At 53.6% G+C, this 18,667-nt stretch overlaps 1 protein-coding gene across 1 annotated transcript in view; it reads right to left on the reverse strand.

Annotated features, from left to right (window-relative positions):
• Window positions 1-16,254, reverse strand: part of ADGRA1 (adhesion G protein-coupled receptor A1) — a 310,443-nt gene extending 294,189 nt beyond the window's left edge. Inside the window, exon 1 of the mRNA XM_036734182.1 lies at window positions 16,025-16,254. Coding sequence (XP_036590077.1) covers window positions 16,025-16,254 — 230 coding nt within the window. The remainder of the gene's footprint in view (window positions 1-16,024) is intronic.
• Between the last annotated feature and the right edge of the window lie 2,413 nt (window positions 16,255-18,667).

An 18,667-nucleotide genomic window follows, 5' to 3' on the forward strand; every position in this document is an offset into this window, starting at 1 on the left:
TGCTATAAGAAATGATGAGCAGGGGGACTTCAGAAGAACCTGGAAAGACTTATATGAACTGATGTTGTGAAGTGAGCAGAACCAGGAGAACATGTACACAGCTACAGCCACAGTGTGCAATGACTGACTTTGGTAGACTTGGCTCTTCTCAGCAATGCAAGGATCTAAGACAATGCCAAAAGATCCACGAAGGAAAATGATCTCCATGTCCAGAGAAAGAATGATGGAGTTTGAATGCAGATCAAAGCAGACTATTTGCTCTCTCTTTGTGTGTGTGTGTTTTGTTTTGTTTCTTCTTTCTCATGGTTCCTCTCATTGTTTCTGATTCTTCTTTACAACATGACTAATGTGAAAACGTTTACTATGAGTGTATATGTGGAACCTATATCAGATTGCATGCCATCTTGGGGATGGGGGAGGGGAGGCAGAGGGAGAAAATGTAGAACTCAATCTTATGGAAGTGAATGTTGAAAACTAAAAATTAATTAATTAATTGATTGATTGATTGATTTAAAAAAATTGATTATAAAAAAAGAAGATACTTTCTGTTCCTAAACCAAACTGGGCAAGATTGATGAAAACAAATTCTTGGGGCCAGGAGCTTCTGCCCCACATGCTGCCAACAGGCATGGGTGGAGGAGTGAGGGCAGAGGCTTGGCCTGCACATTACTGTCAGCACAGTTTTGGACATTTTAGGGATATGACACGCACCCAGAGTACAGAGGTTTGGGGTAGGGGCCCTAGGGATGTCACCACAGGACATGTTGGAGCTCTGCTTGGCATTGAAGGCCAATGGCAAGGGCTCGTCCAGGAACCTGGGCCATGGGTATCATGGGAAGCACCCCCACGGGGGTAAGCATCAGAGAGAAGATAAAGATAAATCTAAACAGTGCCTCGTCCCCATCACTCCATTCCTTAGGAGCTCCATTCTCCCAAGGGGTTTTGCAAGTGATTTTCCTTAAAAAGCCTCTGCAGTCTAAAATGTAGGAATGAACAGCATCCCACAGCAGTCATGCTTTTGGCTCGTCTCCTAAGTCATCTGTGGGACTGGCAAGCATCACAGGCACATCTGCGTTGGACATCATGAAGCCAAGGGGTGAAGTGGGACATCTGGATCACAGGGCTTAAAGCTCACGCACACTGGGCAGCAACCCCAATTCCACCATGGGTGCATTTGGCCATAGGCTTTTGAACCCGGGCCTTGGATGGGGAGGCCCGTTTGTGGGGGCTGTTTCTTGTCCCCTGATCCAACCTTCTTCACCACGGTTTGATGTTACTTAAAGTCAGAGTGTAAATGAGGGCAGACTCGGAGCCCTTGGGAGAAACTCTTAGACCCACACAATCCCAGAACCCTCTCTGTTATCATCTCCAGCTTGTCTGTTTGCCCAGAGACTCATGCATGTTGTCTCCGCCATGAGACTGGGTGCTCATGGAGGGCAGGGACTGTTTCCTGTCTCCCTTTGTGTCCCCGGTGCTTAGTCTCCTGCCTGGCAGGTGGTAGGGGCTTAACAAATGTTCACTGACTGACCAAGTGTGAACTTAGATTTCCTCATGGTACAGACCTGGTCTAACTGGAGCTCCAGAGGCCTTCCTTTGTCCTTGCTCAGGCTGAGGGGATAGGGCAGAGTTCTTGGTCCAAATGCTAGGTCCACTTTATAGTGTTTGCCCACTTGTACAAAGCAAAGGAGCATATCTGATTGTAGCCAGCAGCGTGGTTTGCACTTGGCTCCAATGGCCCAGGAAGGGTGGGCTGCAAGTCTGGTTGGCCCATTATACAGATGCAGAAAATACACTCTGAGAGTATGCAAGGCCAAGCGGAAGATGGGTCTGACCTGTCTCCCACCCAGCTCATTCCTCCACATCCCTCCTAGCTGCCTTTCCCTGAGGGCCGTCTGGGCTCATCCCTGTGGCCTGAGATAGGCAGACCACCCTTGAAGCAGGGGCTTCGCCTGCACCCAAGACTTGGACTCTTCTCAGGCCACTGGGGCCTTCCTAGTCCTTCCCAAGGAAATTCTGGCCTCTGGGGTCAGGGGGTTAATGGACAGCTGAGCTGGCCTCCCAGGCTGGCTCCTCCTTGAATAATGCCCCACTTTCCTTGTCCTTCCCCTAGCCACAGTAGAAGTTGTTCCTGCTAGTAAGAAGGAAATGGTTGCACCACCTGGACTCTGCCACTGCTCGGACATGTACCACATGACTGGAAATGAGGCTGTCCTGAAGCCCTCCCAGGCCTGGGGGTGGGGCTGCACCCCAATATCACACTGGAAAATGCTCCCCTCCTAAAGTGGGCAGGGCTGCTTCAGAGGAAGTGCACCATGCCCTAGCCCTGCCCCCCAAGGTGGCATGGCCAGCCACCCACTACCAGGCTGCTGTATGAGGCTGATAGATCCTGGTGTACTGCCTCCTGCAGCCCACCCATAAGCCCAGGGACTCCAAGGCCCAGAACCGAACCCTGGCATCCTCTTTGCTCTAGGAAAAGATGCTCAACCACTGCCAGGGCCAGTGTCCCCAGATGGACTCCAGATTTGTCACTGAGCGGGAAAAGGTCTCTTTCTCTTAGACGCCTCCCCTCTCCACACACACACACACACACACACACACACACACACACACACACACAATCTGGAGGCTGCAGAAAAATGCTCTCTGGTCCCCAGGACACTCAGGGGAGCTCAGGTGGTGATGCAGAGGACAGCCGACAGGTTGGACTCTGAACTTCAGAACAGACTTCAGCAAAATGTAAACCCTTCTTGACATTTCTGGGGCACAGGCACCTGGAAGGCTCAGCTTTTTATAGCAGGGAAAGGCCTCCCATCGTCTCTTTCCCAACCCAGGTTCTAACCCTAACTGGGCCAGTCCCACCCCCCTCTCTGCCTCGGAGCAGGAAGGGGTGTGGTCAGCCAGCAAGGCCAGGGCCCCAGACAGTGCCAGCAAGAGGCAGCGGCAGCCGGGCCTCATGGAAGGTCAGCCTGGTTGGGGGGTGGGGTGACAGCTCCCAACAGGGTCAGAAACCCCACAAAACCTTCCTCTGCAGCCATCCCTTTTTCCAGAGCAGGACAACCCTGCCCCTGCAGCAGACAGGGCCTCAGACCTAGCACCCACTAAATGCTCAGGGACATTTCCTGGGGGCCTCACCCAGCCATCCAGTCATGGTCTTTCCTCCTTGCCCTTGCCATCACAGTGACTGGCTGAGTGTGGCCCCTGATGATAAGTGTTTGGTCCTCATTATCGCTGGGATGGGTGACAAGCTCCGTATGAACCAAAGCAGGTCCCCTAACTGCCCCGCCACTGGCCTCAGCCTGGATCTCCCAAAGACTGGCAGGGTGAGGCAGCCCCGCCCCACCCTAGAGCCTTCAGCCTAGGCCTAGGGCTTTGGGAAAGCCCCTTCATCCTGCCTCAGGGATCTCCCCTGTTCTCATGCCCCTCAGCCAGCCCGATTCCTACACTATTACTCTGAACGTGAACCCCAACCAGAGGCCAGCCTTTGTGGGCTCCTGCCCAGTTCACCCCTCACCAACCGGTCCCTATTTGACTCAGCCTCTCCTGGGCCCTAATGGAACAGAAATCCAGAAGCCAGAGCCAGCACAAGCCCCTAGACCATCTGGTACACTGAGGCAGAGCTGAGAGCTTCCTGAGCCCAGCTCTGCCACTGAATAACTGTATGACCCTCGACAAGTCCCTCAACTTGTCTGCACCTCAGTGTCATCATCTGCCAAATGAGGGTGTTGATCCTGACAGAACCTAGGGTGCCTTCCTGCTCTAAGAGCCTATTGGGAAGGAAATACAAACCAGCAGCAACAGCGGTGAATCTGTGCAGTGAAGGAAGCAGGGTTCTAACAGCTGGGGGTGAGGGACACAGACAGGTGGGAGATGAAGCCCCAGGCCCATCTGAGGGGGGTGGAGAGCGCCTCAGGGAAGAAAGATGGGAAAAGTAGGAGTTGCCAGATTTCTGGGGGGTGGGGAGTCGCCTGGGGAGCCCCTGAAGTCTGGGGGGCAGGGGCCAAAGGTAGCAGGTCTGGCAGAGAACTGCTGATTCCAGTTCAGGGTGGGGAGGTGCCCTGGAGGCACAGAGACCAGGTTGGAGGCTACGAGGGCTTGGACAGGGTAGAGAGACTGTGAGTGAGGAGAGAAGGGGGCCAGACAATGAGTGATGAAAGTGGCCTCATGCTGAAGGCATTTATGCTATAGGGGACTGAGCTCAACAAATTGAGACCTTGGACAGGGTTCCTGACAGCTCCTGGCACTGTCTCCAGGCCTGCAGGTGCGTGGGAATCCTCATCCCTTGGGCCAGGGATCCAGCTCCTAACACGGGGGCTGCCCCTTCTCCCACTCCCTCCCTCTCCCTCCCTCCTTCTGCCGCTAGACTTCCCACTTAGGGTTCTACTGACTCCTCCTTCTGCCCTGCCCCCCAACCTGCCTTAACCCATCTTCTGCCTTAAGGAGCACCCCCATTGAAGGGAAGAGTCACCATCATGCATCATGCCTGACTAGACTGTAAGCCCTCGGAGGGCAGGGATGGTCTTTGGTTTTTATCCCCTAGTGCTTCATTCTCTTTCAGACCCCTAAATGTAGGTGTTTGCCAATGCAATAATGCACTTATGAGGCACTGGGTTCAAGGGATGGGGGAGGTGAGTCACAAGATCTTGAAGAATGGGCAGAGCCTTCAAGCCCTCCCTTCTCTCCTCCAGCCTCCTATGGTAGCCCTGCCCCCAGACCCACAGCTGAGGACACAATTGAGGCCTTTCACAACCAGAGCCCCCTCTCCCTCCCTCTCCCCTCTTCCCCTCTCCCCCTCTCCCCCTCCCCTTTCTCCCTTTCCCCCTCTCCCCCTCTCCTCTCTTCCCCTCTTTCCCTCTCCCTCTTTCTCCCTCCCCTCTTCCCCTCTTCCCCTCTCCCCCTCCCCTCTTCCCCTCTCTCCCTCTCTCCCTTTCCACAAGGGCCTGGCATTCTCCCATTGCTCTCCCTCATTCCAGTCTCTGATGCAGAGGTGACCTTTCTCCTCACCAAGACCAACCTCTTGACATCATCCTTCATTCCTGTCCCCTCCTGTTTAATCCAACAGATAGCCTCCCTGTGGTCCCTACTCCCTTGAATTTCCTACGTCTCTCCCTATCTCCTGTCTCCTTCCCAGCTGCCTGCAAACACACCCATCCTAAAAATAAAAAATAAAAAAAATCCCTCATTAGGCCTCTATTCTCTATCCCCAATTGTGATTGTCCTCTATCTTTTTTCCATCCTCAGCTAAACTTCTTGAGAGAAGCCGCCTCCGCTTCTTCTCTTCTCACTCCCTTCTGGCTTCCGGCCTTTTCACTCAACCTTCTCTCTCCAAAGTCACCAAGCATCTCGAGTGACCTTTGTCAATCCTCGTTCTTCTTCACCTCTTTGTGGCTTCTGTCACTCCCAGTCACCCTCTTCTGAACACTCTCTGGATTTTGGTCATACTGCAGTTTGCTGGTTCTCTTCCAAGCTATCTGGCCACTCCTCAACATTCTCTGCTGGACCATCACTCATGCATGCCCCCTAACTCCATAAGGATCACTCCTAGGCCCTTTTATCCTCTCCCTTCCCCTCTCCTCCTCTCTCCTCCCCTCTTCTCCTATCCTCATATTATCTTCCATTGACCTCGGCACCTCCACTGAGTTCAGTTATCATCTCCAGGCAGATGTTCCCAAATCTACAGATCCAAAGCAAGTCAACAAGCATATATCAAGCACCGACATATACCAGGAACTGTACTAAGCCCTGGGAATACAAAGAAAGGGAAAAGACAGTTCCTACCCTCAGGGAGCTCCCGGTCCAATAGGGGAGACAAGATGCCAACAACTCTGTGCCAATGAAATATGGGTAGGATAAGCTAGGGATAATCGCCAAAGGGAGGATAGTGAGTAGCCGTTAATGGGGGATCAGGTGGGACTTTGGCTGAGACTTGAAGGAAGACAGAGAAGCCAGGAGGTGGAGATGAGGAGAAAGGGCATTCCAGGCCGGAGATTGTCCAGGGCAAAGATCCAGAATCTGGAGGTGGAATGTCCTGCATTCAAGGAATAGCCAGGATTGCCCCCAAATGTTCACATGCACTATTTGTGCCCAACCTGCGGTAGAACACTCTGTGCTCATATTGGTCTGATCAGCCACAGTTGGACACGTTGAAACTTGACTCTAGCATAGTGACATCATTTTGGTCCTCTTCGAGAACAAAGGACAATAACCAGGATGCCAGTGATGCTGGATCCCAGGTACAAGGGAGGGAGTCAAGTGTAAGAAGACTGAAAGGTTGGGGGTGGGGTGCAGGTTCTGAAGGATTTTAAAGCCAATCGGAATTTTATATTTAATCCTAGTAATAGGATTTAACACTCTCATATTACAGATAAAAAAACTGAGGCTCACTAAGGTCAAATGACTACCTAGCCCTACACTCTCTTCCGAGTTTCAGTCCCACATCAACAACTGTCTCTTGGGCATTTCAGAATGGAAGTCCCATAGACATAGACTCCATATGTCCAAAGTCAAAACACATTCTCTTTGCCTCAAACTGTCCTTTCTCCTGTACTTCCCTGTTTTTGTGAAGGGTACCAAAAGTCTTCCAAACTTTGAAACCTCAGCATCACCATGGACTTCCCCCTCTCTCTCACCCCCAAGATCCAATATGGTGCCAAGGCCTGTCAACTTCACCACTCCAACATCTCTTGTCATTTTCACTTCTGGAGCATCTCTTGTCGATTTCACCGCCCCCCCCCCCCAACATCTCTTGTCAATGTCATCTCTGCCCATATCTCCAATATGCCCCTTTCTCTCCTCTGATTCTACCCCCACCCTGATAAAGGCCCTCATCACCTCACCCCTGGACTATTGCACTGCTGGTGAGTCAGCCTGCTTCAAATCTCTTCCCACTCCAGTCCATCTTCCACTCAGTCACAAAGTGATTTTACAAAAGTGAAGGTCAGACTATCAACCCCTACTCAATAAACTCCCATGGCTCCCTATTGTCTCTTTATTTTCCATTTGTTTCTCTTTTCCAGAAAGGAAAATAGAACAATCTATAAACCATAAGCCAGTGACTTTGATTTCCAGGGGGGAAAAAGTAAAATTGATCTTTTTTTCTTTCAAAAAACATTATTGATTTCTTCTCTCTATATACTACCTACAGTTCTCAAAATATCCCACTCACCCCCACTCTCCCAAGAGTTATCTCTCATGACAAAGAATTTTTTAAAAGAGAAAAGAAAGCTTGGCAAAAGTAAGAAACGCATCAGCAAAATCTGACATTCTACGCAGTATTCTACATCTACCATCCCCCACCTCTGCAAGGAAGGAAGAACAGTATGTTCTCACATCTTTTTACACCAAGAGGGAGATAACACTGGAGACCTGAAAGTGGCGGGGCGCACCTCCCAGAAGCCTAATCCTGCTTCCTGACTAGCTCTCACAGCCATCATCCAGGCAAACAAGTCCTGTGGAGATGGGATCAGCCATCTCCACCACCCACAGGGCAAGCAAGCCCATCCAGCTGAAGCAGCCAGGCTCCCAAAGGGAGTGAAAGGAGGCAGCAGGTGCCAGGAAGGCCCAACTTCCTACAGTACCATCTTGACCGCCATCTCTCCTCTGGACCCAGGAGTCTAGAAAAGCCAGGATTCTAGCCCAGAGTCATGATCCTGGGAAGCCACCCCTGTGAAGACGAAGCCTGGACCTGTTCCCACAGGGGCTGCAGCCCCAGCTCCTGAAGACCCTGGAAAGAAAGTTTTTGTCACCTTAATCCCTGGACCTGTCTAATGGTTCAACATCAGAAGCTGATGCCATTTTATCATGGAAATAACATGAAATAAGAGGCCTAATCATTTGCTTTGGGTTGTCCTCTAAGGACCCTGGGAGCATCCATTGGACTTTCATCTGAGATCTTCCCTCTGTGCTATCTTCCCCATTAGAACAGGAGCCCCCAGACAGCCAGGACCCTTTGACTTCTGTTTGTATTCTCAGGGCTTGGTATGTAGCAGCACTTAATAAATGTTTTATTCATCCATTCATCCATTTATCATGCTTATCATTTCTTACAGTGCAAGAATATTTTCTTACTTTCTTGTGCTACACCTTATTTATTCATACCACAATTAGGTCCAGATCTTAGGTACCACAAAAAGTGCTTCTAGGAATATTTTGGTGGCCTATCTATGGGGCCTGTCTTTCTGTCATAGACCTCCTTGAGGTAGACGCCTAATAGTGGGATCTCTCAGACAAAGGGTGTGGGTGTTTTAGCCACTTTTGTGAAATTTCTTGGAGGCTTTCAAATGACAGCTAAGACAAAACTGAATTATGGATGAATAATATGTCCAAGTTTGGCCCAGGAAGAGTTGAGAAAGTGTCTCTCTCTTGTCATTGTAAATGTGGGATACTATGGGGGGGATGAAATATTGCATACACGGCCAGACTGGCCACTAAGTGACTGCTGGTTAATTTTGCTGCAATGATGTTTTTCTCTTTTGAAGTCTTTGGTACTTGGGCTAGCTCCTGGGGCCAGGAAGAGGATAGATTTGGAAATGATAGTGATGTGAAATCAGGAAGCATCAGTAAGATGACACTTTAAAGTCCAAGTCATACAGAAACATCAAAGTCCTGAGCAGAAACGACCCCAACAACCAGATGTTTTGTGCACACCAGGCTGGGGGCCAGATATGAACAAAGAAGGGAAAGGAACAGCAGGGCCTGGAGAAGGTGAGATCATGGCAAGGAGTCTATGCCACTGACCTCATAATCTGCTCCTGTTTTCTCTGCCAAGGAGAAACATCCTTGGCCTGGCAGGACAGACCACAAATGGCTGAAACCTGTGAGAAATAAGGAAACCGACCACCTAAGCGCACTGAGCTGTCCTGAATGAGGGGACTCAGCAAGCCAAGGACTCAGCCAAGGACTCAGCAAACTCCAGCCCAGGGGGCCAAAAGGTCCCACAGGGTGGCTGGATCACCAAGCCACTGCCAGGGATCACTAAGAAAAGGACTGTGCATAGCAGAGAGACACTGCAATGCTGGGGTGGTTCAAAAACAGAATGAGAAAAACTGACAAACTGTAAGTCACTAAGTTTGTCTTTTATGCCTGGAAGAATTCTAGAAGGCAGAGGGATGGTTTGTGAGCCCTTAGAAAGGGAGGCAGCAATCACCAAGAGCCTCCTGGCTTGATCTAAACAAACCACATCCAAGGCCTCTCCTTAGGGAGGGAGGTGCATCTCTCCCAAGGGATCTCACCTGAAGCCTAGGGAACACAGAAGGTCTCTGGAGGGGTTGCTAGCCACATGCCCACATGGCATACTTATCAGCTGGCACCAAGCTGGGAGGAAAAGGAAACCCACTGGACAACAGCGGCAGAATTGGATAAGGCCCGGACAAGCTAGCCACTGATGGGAATCAATGAGGATAGAACACAATAGGGACAAAGGTGTTGCAGTCTTATACTTGGGTTCAAAAAATGGATTTCCTAAGTGTAAGACGGGGAGGGGCAGCTAGGTGGCACAGTGGATAGAGGGTAGGCCTGGAGTCAGGAGAATCTGAGTTCAAACCCAGCTTCAGACACTTAGCTGTGTGACCTTGGGCAAGTCACTTAACCATTTGCCTCAGTTCGTCGCCTGTTAAACGGGCTGGAGAAGGAAATGGAAAACTGCTCCAGTACCTCTGCCAAGGAAACCCCAAATGGGGGCGCAAAGAGTCAGACATGACTGAAAAATAGTTCAGCAACAATAACAAGAAGCAGAAGACGGGAGGCCCGGCTGGGCATCAGTTCATCTGACGGAGGCTCGCAGGCTCAGGAGCAAAGCTTGGTATGAGTCAATAGAAGGGACATTTAGCCATCGGGCCTGCCTTAGGAGAGTCATAACTGCTGGGGACAAGGAGGATGCTTTTGCTCTCTACTCAGCCCTACCCAGACCACATCTGGACAGCTGCGGTCAGTCCTGGGTACCACATTTAGGAAGGAAACTGATAATTGAGGGAACATCCCTGGTCGGGAGAACTGGACACATGTGTAGCTGGTGGGGGGTCAGCGGGGGGGAGATTCGAACATTCCCAAGGCTGTCATGTGCTGCTTGACCCCAGAGGGATCCTGAAATTGCTGGGAGCTACAGAGGAGTGCTTTAGGCTTGATGTCCGGAAGACTTCGGTGAGGAGAGCAGGCCCAGCTGGGAATGGGATGTGGAAGTGATGCTGGTCAGATGGGGTGCTGGGGCGGGAGTTCAGCTAGGAGCCAAATGATGAAGAGGAAGGCCAGTGAGTATCTGTGAGGAGCCCCTGAGACCCAAGGCCACCAACGTCCAGTTCCATCATCTTCTCCTGTATAGTTTGCCAATTGAGGTGGGCAGAACAGAGAAAGCTGCCTGGGCTGGGCATATGGGACATGGGGGTCACAGCAGAGGGCTGGCTACTGAGAAGGGGTTACAGAAATGATGTACTTTGGAGTCTCAAATTGACAGGGCAAGGGAGGTCAGACCAGGAGGAAAGGATGAGGAGAGGGGAGGCCAAGGGCCTGGAGCTAAGTCCAGACAAGTCTTTGGAATATCAGCCCTCGGGGTAGGGGTGGGGGTGGGGGTGGGGGAGGCCTGGAGCTAGGCCTGGACAAGGTTGTACAACAGTCAGCCAGGGGGTGGGGGTGGGGGAGGGCAAGGAGGCAAATATAAGCAGAATTGGGAAGTCCAGACTTGGAGACCTTAGAAGCAGAGCTAGGGGAGTGCCTGGGGGCAAGTGGGGTGGAGAGGGCCCTCCAAAGTGACCTGACTGGTCCCTGAAGCTGAAGAGTGTATTTCCGAACAGAACTGCCCTCAGTGGAGGGAGAAGGTTTTGCTGATCAAGTGTCACTGTCCGTGGCAGCTGAGGAAGAGTGAGTCAGGCCTCTGGGAAAATCAGGATGATGGCATCCATGGGCTCTGGGGGACCATCTGCCCTCTAGCAGGTTAGGTGGGAGCCACCTGGACCTGCTCCAGAGGATCCCCATGGGCTATCCACAAGGAGACCCTTCCATTGTCAGCACCTCCCTGAATGGGGAGGGTTTCACATCTTCCAAGGAGGGTCCTCAGGGCCCAGGTGCTTGGCTAGAGGTAGTATTGAGAGGAGGGTTCAGGATGATCCCCCCCTATCCACATGTGGACTGAATCTGTGAGAGCCCCAAGGGGATTCATGTGGTCTGGGCTAAAGCCACTGGCCACTAATGAGATTACCAGAGGACAGGAAGTCCTAATAATGCCTCTTTCTCAATGCAGGCCTGGGTCCCAGAGCATTGCTTCATTACAAGCCCCAGGGCACTAGACAGCTAGCCAGGAGACATGATCCCATGTCCCACCTCCTGGGGCCTCCTAAGCTCTAGCCCCAGCAGAGCCAGCCCCTTAACTCAGAATGGCCCTAGCCTGGGAGTGGGGAAGGTGGAGAGGGAGGGTCATGGTGGGGGACTTGCAGCTGCAGCCACAGCCTTGGTCAGACAGCCTGATCCCCTGGAAACCCTCCCAGCCAAGGGCCCTGGCCTCCTACTGACCTCATTCTCACCCCCTCATTCCTCTTGGCCTGGCCTGTGGACTATGCAGCTGCCTGGCCAGCAGCCCCCACCTGCAGATCAGGCCCTTATTGCGCTTTGACCCAGGATCCCTCTCCCTGGCCTGCTCCAGCCAGGCTCTTGCCCAATGTCTGCTCAGATGACTGAGCCTCTGTTCCCCTGAGCCCCCTGGCCTGGCTCACCATGAGGGTCCCCTCAGCCCATCAGCTGTTTCCTGAGTAGTTTGGCCACAGTATTCTGTCTGAGATAGTCAAAGGGCTCCCTGATGTACAGGGGATGGAGCCCTGGGCAGGGTATCACAAACCACCTTCAACATCAATAGGGGTCAGTGACTCTGGCGGCATTCACCACTAGCCAGATGACAAGCCAACTGCCCTGGCTCCCATCTCCATGCACCAAAGCAGGAGTTCGCCAGCTGTGAGCTGAAGGTCCGGTCGGGCACACCAGATACAGAGAGCCCTGGGTGTTAGTTCAGAAATGTGCCAGAGGCAGCCAGCCTGGGCACCTGGGTCAAAGCCACTACTTACTCTTACTTATTTCCCACTTCTCTGACAGGGGCCCCATAGATGTGTCCCCAACAGATGGAGAACTGCTTGTCTATCAGCTCCATTCTAGAACCTCTGAGCACTGTGGGCAATGCCTGTCTGTGGTCTGATCATCCAGCTCCCTGTTTCGGGCTCATTATCAACATGCAGGACATCTAACACAGACATACAGAGGGACAGGCAGGACCACTCTCCTTCCACATCTAGGGCCTCCAACCCTGCCCTCACCCACCCACCTACCTCACTGGACACAGGCTCTGAAAATCCCCTAGAATTCTCCTTGAATCTCCCCACTTGATCTGGCATTGGCCAGAGGCATCTACCCAGCCCAGTCAACTGGCCTTGCATTGTCTGCACCTGGCCCCACCCTAGACCTCCACTCCGTGATGCTATCTCCCCATTCTCTTAGTCCCTGGAGTCCGATCTCTAGTCACCCCAACCTACTGGCCACTCCCATCAAGATGCTCCTTAGACCACTCCTCCAATCACCCCAGACTACTGCCCACCCCTAGATCCCTCCCGCAGTCTTTCTGTGTGTAAGATCCATGAAAGTGCTGAGATGAATCTGGCCCGCTTGCATTAGCGATACAAATGCTCAGATTCCTTAAGAGTCTGGCCAGTATGGCAGGTTTTTAATAAACCTTGTTTTTCTTTGGCTGAAAGAAGGCTTGGGTCGAATTCATTCAGGCAGGACCTGCATGTTGCTATTTCGAGGTCCCAGCACCCCTAAACTCAACACATTCACACTCAAAGTTTCTGCCTCCTGTGTCAGGACCCACCTCTGGATTCCTGATTGCACCCCTGCATGTATGTGTGTGCATGCACTTACATCGGTGTTTTGGTAGGAACCCCAAAGGAGCTGAGCCTGGGGGGCTTCCAAGACCCTCAGAAAGCCTCAGCCTCAGCAGCCGAAGGTCAGTTTCCACTGTAGTCTGAGGGCAGGCTAAGTTGCTCAGACTTTCCTTGGGGCAAATAGCCCCAATCAGCTTTCTGCTGGGATGTGTCTTCACTTGGATAAATATTAAATTAGAAGCTTCCACTCAGCTAGAGTCTCCCATTCTACAAGAAGCTTCTCCCAGTGCCCTTAATGATAATGCCTTCCCTGCACTGATTATCTGATGGACTTTGTAGATACGGGGTGTGTGCAAATTGTTCTCCAGGTTTTTTTTTTCTGCCACGCCCTCCAGAATTAGACCATGAGCTCTGGGAGAGCCAGGTTTGTATCTTTCTGTTTGTGTCTCTTTGTATGCCCAGTATTTTTCAGTGCTCGGCATATAGTAGGTGCTTAATCAAGGCTTGCTGTTTGTCGTGTCCCCCCCCCCCCCCCCCCCGCCCCCCGTTAAGCTTCCTCACAAATTGCAAAATTTCTGTATCAGTGTCCGACTGGCTCTGTTTTGGCCAGCTGGCTTGCTGCAGATTTGAAAACCAGAAGTTATCAGCTCAGAATTAGCTCAAACCACCCTGCATCAGATGGCATACTGGTTACTATGCGTTTGCTTAGTGCCCGATTGGGGATGAGGGTCGATGACAGATCACTGCCTAAGGCCTGCTGCCAGCCCCCAGATCTGGGGCTTCCCACCACTCACTGCAGCCCCCTGCTCTGCACCCTCAGTGAATGCTGAATCCCACGGGGCCAGACTTCTTCAATCACAATTGCTACTTAAATATTTCACAAGGAAAGTGAAGGAAGAAGCCTCAGACCAGGATGGGGGTGGGGGTGGGGGTAGCAGAGTGAAGATTAAAGGGGAAAATGTAGCTCATGATTCAGGCCCATTTTCTGGAGAAACTCAGAGGTTACCAATGAATCCACAAGCATTATTTTTAAATGTGCCAGTTCTGTGCTAGGTGCTACAGAGACTGAAAAAAAAAAAAAGGAAGCTCTCAGTACCCATAGAAAATAAACACAGAGTAATTCTTTTTTGGAGGGGGGGACTAAGAGGGGGAGGGGAGACTAGCAGCCCAGACTCCCAAGGAAGTCTAGGAGTCCAGATCTGGCTCCCAACTTATGGAAGGTGAGGTCACACACACACACACACACACACTCACTCACCCTTTTCCAGCCTGGAGGCAGTCTCCCCAAGAATAATTAGCCCGCCCATTAGCTCAAACAGCTCCGCAAGCGAAGGCTGCAGCATGCCACATCTGTATAGTGACAGGCTGACGCTCTCCAGATGTGGTCAATTATTCTCTCTCTACCAGGCGTCTTCCAGAAAGTGATGACTTGAGGAAAAGCGCAGTGAGCAGTGAAGATGTTCACAGCATGAACTGTCAACAGAATGACACTGAGCAGGCGAGGCCGAGGGGCCAGGGCAGAGGCGTGAGGGAGCGATGGCTGCACTGAGAGGCATATCCAGGCCGGGCCGTGACCATGACCTCCCCTCTCCCCTCTCCTGAAGCAGTCTTTGGTGCTCGGGTCTGCCTTCATTGACCCTCATCATGGCTCGGTCCTCAGACGTGGCCCCATTAAATCGAGGCCTGGGAGCCAATTTGCTTCTGGTCTGAAAGGTCCAGCAGCAGCTGCTGCCCCGCAAACCTCCCCCCTGCCTGGGGGTGGGGGCGATAGCTCCCTTGCTGTCAGGTAGCGGCTCCTTCCTCACTCCACCCACCCCTGCCTTTCCCTCTTGCTCGACTCAGTTTAAACAAATTCTCCTTTCCGGTTGTTTTCGGGCTCCTGGTAAGCTGCCTGCAGGGAGGCTGAGGGGGGAGGGGGTGGGGGTGAGGAGAGGCTGGGGACTCAGGGCTGGGGGTGTCGGCCTCTACTGGACTATGGCGCCCTGAATGTCCCCCCGCCCCACCCTCGTCAATTATGGTTCAGGAAAAGAAGGGCCCAGAGACAGACTGACCAGGGCAAATTCTGCTCATTCCGAAAAGGAAAACACCGTGAACCTTTCCAAAACAAACACTGACCCCTCGAGTGAGATCGGCTAAAGAGGTAGAACTCAAGTGGTCAGTTTCCGGAGAGTCTTCCAAAGCACAAAAGGGAGGGGGACGCTGGGGTGGGGGTGGGGGGCTGGGGGAGTTTGAGGCAGTGCGGGGCAGGAGAGGGACCAGGGAAGCCTAGGAGTGTGAGAGCTGGAGGCAGGGGGCTAGTAGGACACAAGGCTGGAGAGGGGGACTCGGGACCCCTAGAAGAGCTGGGAGGGCCTTGGGGGATGGGGAAGGAGGTTGGAGGGGGGGCTAGGGACATCTAGGGGAGCTGGGAGAGCCTTGGGGGCTGGGGGAGGGGGTTAGTAGGGCAAGGGGCTGGAGACACCTGGGCGGACTGGAGGGGGGATGGCGCTGGAGGGGAAGCTGGTCCCCAGCTCTGACAAGGCATTAAATGCCAAATCCATTCCTAGCAAACTTGGCCGCTCAGGAGCCAAGTTCAGCCAAGGACCTGTTCCTCTGGTGTCGAACTTTTCCGAAACTTTTATAACCCCAGAGAAGTTCCCCAGATGTTAGTTGGGTCAGGGTGTTCCTTGTTTTATCCTTCTCAGGGCGAGGGTGCAGCCACGAGGCCTTCTGGGCTGCTTCAGGGAGGGAGGGAGCACCGACCAGATGGGGGAAGCCAGGAGCCCCCAGCCACCACTTGGGGCGAGGGGTGGTCCAGGGCTTAGCACCGCGCCAGGTCAGCCCCCAGCAGGCGAAGGGAGATCCAGGCTGCGGTCTCAAGTAAGAAATATTGGGTAGGGGTGGGGGAAACTTGGCAAGCCGACGCGCGTGGCACAGCTCTCCCGCTCTCCCCCCGGGGGTGGGGGGGCTGGCTCGCTTCCAGGTCCCCAAGTCCGGGGCAGGGGCTCCTCTTGGGTGGCTTGCGCACACACAGACAGGGCACACGAATGAAGCAGTCAGGGGCAAGACTCGCGCAAGACACGAATTCCGCTTCGTCATTCGCAAGGACCTCGGGGTGCCTGCCTCAGTTTCCCCCCCCCCCCCGTTTCACCTCTGTTTTCCCTCTACCACCCTTCCCGGCTGGCTGCACTTACAGGCTGACGGTCCTACGGGGCAGCAGGTCGGGCTGTGGCGTGGCCACCAGGTCTCCTCCAGCACAGGCCACTCGGATGCGCAGCTCTGGCCGCCCGGGTCCCTGGCCGCGCTCGGCGGTGCACAAGCAGCCGTCCAGGGGCAGCTCGGGGCAGTGGCGACTGGCGGCCCCGAGCCCCGACAGGCTGAGGGCCAAGGCCAAGTGCAGGGCCAGGGCGGCGCCGGGGGCCATGGGGTTCGGGGTGGCTGCAGGCTGGGGCTGCCGGGGCCCGGGGCCGCCTCATGGCCCGCGCCGTCTGGCTGGCCGCCCTTCAGCTCTGGTCCACTCCTCTCCAGCTGGCCGCCCCGGGGCTCCTCCTCTTCCCTCCGCCTCCTCCGCCCCCTGCCTCCCGGGGCCGCCCCAGCCGGGGGAGTGGGGCGGGACTGGGGAGGCCCGGAGGCGGGAGCAGAGGCGGGAAGGGGCGGGCCGGCCTCTGGAGCCAGGATCCAGGAGCCGAGGCCGAAGGGAGGCTGTCCAGGCTGGGCCTGGACCGGGCAGGAAGCCGACGGGCAAGCTCAGGGGCTGCGGCTGTTGCAGCAGCCGCTGCGGTCAATCCGGGGTGGTGGGCAGAGCCTCTCGCTTATCTGGGGCGGGGCGGAAGCCGTGGGAGAGCGCCTCCACCCAGCACACCCCCTAGGCGTCTCAGACCCATCCCATGCCCCCAAGGAATACGGGGACTGCGGGCTTTAATGGGGTTGGGCCGGGGCTCCTGCCTGTAGTTCCGGTGCGTCTTCACACAAACCCCAGGACCCCAGTGCCTGGACAGAGTGGAGCAGAGTCTCCAAGCTTCCCAAGACTGCTCCGGGCCCTAGTCTGGCCTCTGAGCCCCCGCCCCTTCCCGCTGCTTCCTTAGTGTCACCCGGAGAGACAAGTCAACACGTGTTTATTAAGCATTTACTATGTGCCAAGCACTGTGCTGTACACTGGGGATAGGAATACCAGCAAAAGGAAAGACTACCTGTTCTAGGAATTAGGGTCCCATTCTAATGGGGGAAGACACAGAAAAATGGAACGGAATTGGGGAGAAGTAGTCGCGGGGAGCAGGTATCAACGGGTTAAAGACGCGAAAGTCCAAAGCACAGCTGGGAGAGGAATTTTCAGGCCTGGGCCCTTCCCCCAAATGGAGCTTCCCACCCCCCACCCCCTTTACCCCAGAATGGGATCTTCTGGGGTCAGAAGGCAGCCAGGGAAAATGGAAATTCCAGCGGGAGACTGCGGGTTAGGCAAGGCGCTGAAGTGGGAAAGCTGGAATCCCGAACTCCTAGGGGAATGAAGGCAAAGGCTTCCCTCGATTTCTGAAGGCCCGCAGGATGCCAGACCCTGGGCTGTGCCTGGGGAACGTGGAGGGGGAGGGGCAGGCTCGAGGACCTCTCAGATTAGGGGTGGGGGGTGGGCCCAGGAGATGGTCGAAGCAAGAGCATGCTGGTCACATCATGGTGGTGTACTCCGAGAGACGGAGCCGAGGAATTGGGCAGAGGGAGAGGCTGAAGTATATTGGTGGGTGGTCACACAAGGCATGTCCAGAGTCCTGTTCCTGAGACCCAAGTGGCCAACTTGAGCCTCGGAAAGACCCCCACCCGGAGAGCCGAGGTGTGCACTACCCCTGGAATTCCACCGTTAGAGATTTAGCCTGTTGAATACCTAAAGGCATGACCTCTCCAGCTGTCATAGTGGTAACATTTCTATAGGATCCGAAGATGCTTTCCTTACAACCCACTTGGGAGACCAGCCCTTTCCAAGGGAAGGAGGTGGCGCCTGCTTCCCACACAGGAATGACTCTGGGCAAGTCACTTAACTGACACCGGCCTTTCCCTGTATAACGGATATATAATATAGTACCAACTCTGTGACTTGTCACAGAACTGGTGACTGGAGCCAAGACTTGAGTGTAGGTCTGGTCTCCAAGCTCAGGAAATGTGAGAAGACCTCCCATGTATGCCCCAACTGCTCCTGGGAAGGGTAATCCCAGCCCCTCATTCACACATAATTATAAAAATGAAGGAGGTCCCTTCTCCCACGGCCAGGCCTGGAACTCTCCCTCCTCACCTGCACCTCCAGACTCCCAGCCTCTTTCAAGACTCAGCTTTTCCTGATCCTCACCCTCCCCAACAGTAGCTCAGATCCTACCTCTCCTACATTACCTTGCATTTCATGTGTAGATGTTATGTGTTCACTTGTTTACACAGGGGGCTTCCCTCAGTAGAATGTCCTAAGCGCAGGGACCTTTTGTTTTAGCATCTGCATTGGCAGTGGCTAGTTCAGTCCTAATGACTGCTGGCTGAGTCATTAGACCATGACCCTGGATGTCTGTCTTCACAGGATATGCCCAGGGAAAGGCAAATGGGCTGCTTCACAGGCTGTTCACAAGGGGATGCCCTTTTGGGCCCCAGGCATCTCTATTGGGCCACAGAGGGGGTCAGGAGGTGGGTAACAGCATAGCCCTTGGAGTGAATGGCAGGGGAAGATTGACCTCTCTGAAGATTCTGTCCAGGAGTAACATCTAGGTTGTTTATGCAGAAACTTTTCGTTTTGTGTGATCAAGTTGTCTTTCTGTCTTTTGTGATGACCTCTGTCCCTCTCTTGGTTAAGACTGTCCCTCCTCTAG

The sequence above is a fragment of the Trichosurus vulpecula genome, chromosome 8 (genome assembly GCF_011100635.1).
Source record: "Trichosurus vulpecula isolate mTriVul1 chromosome 8, mTriVul1.pri, whole genome shotgun sequence".
In the NCBI taxonomy this organism is placed as follows: domain Eukaryota; kingdom Metazoa; phylum Chordata; class Mammalia; order Diprotodontia; family Phalangeridae; genus Trichosurus; species Trichosurus vulpecula.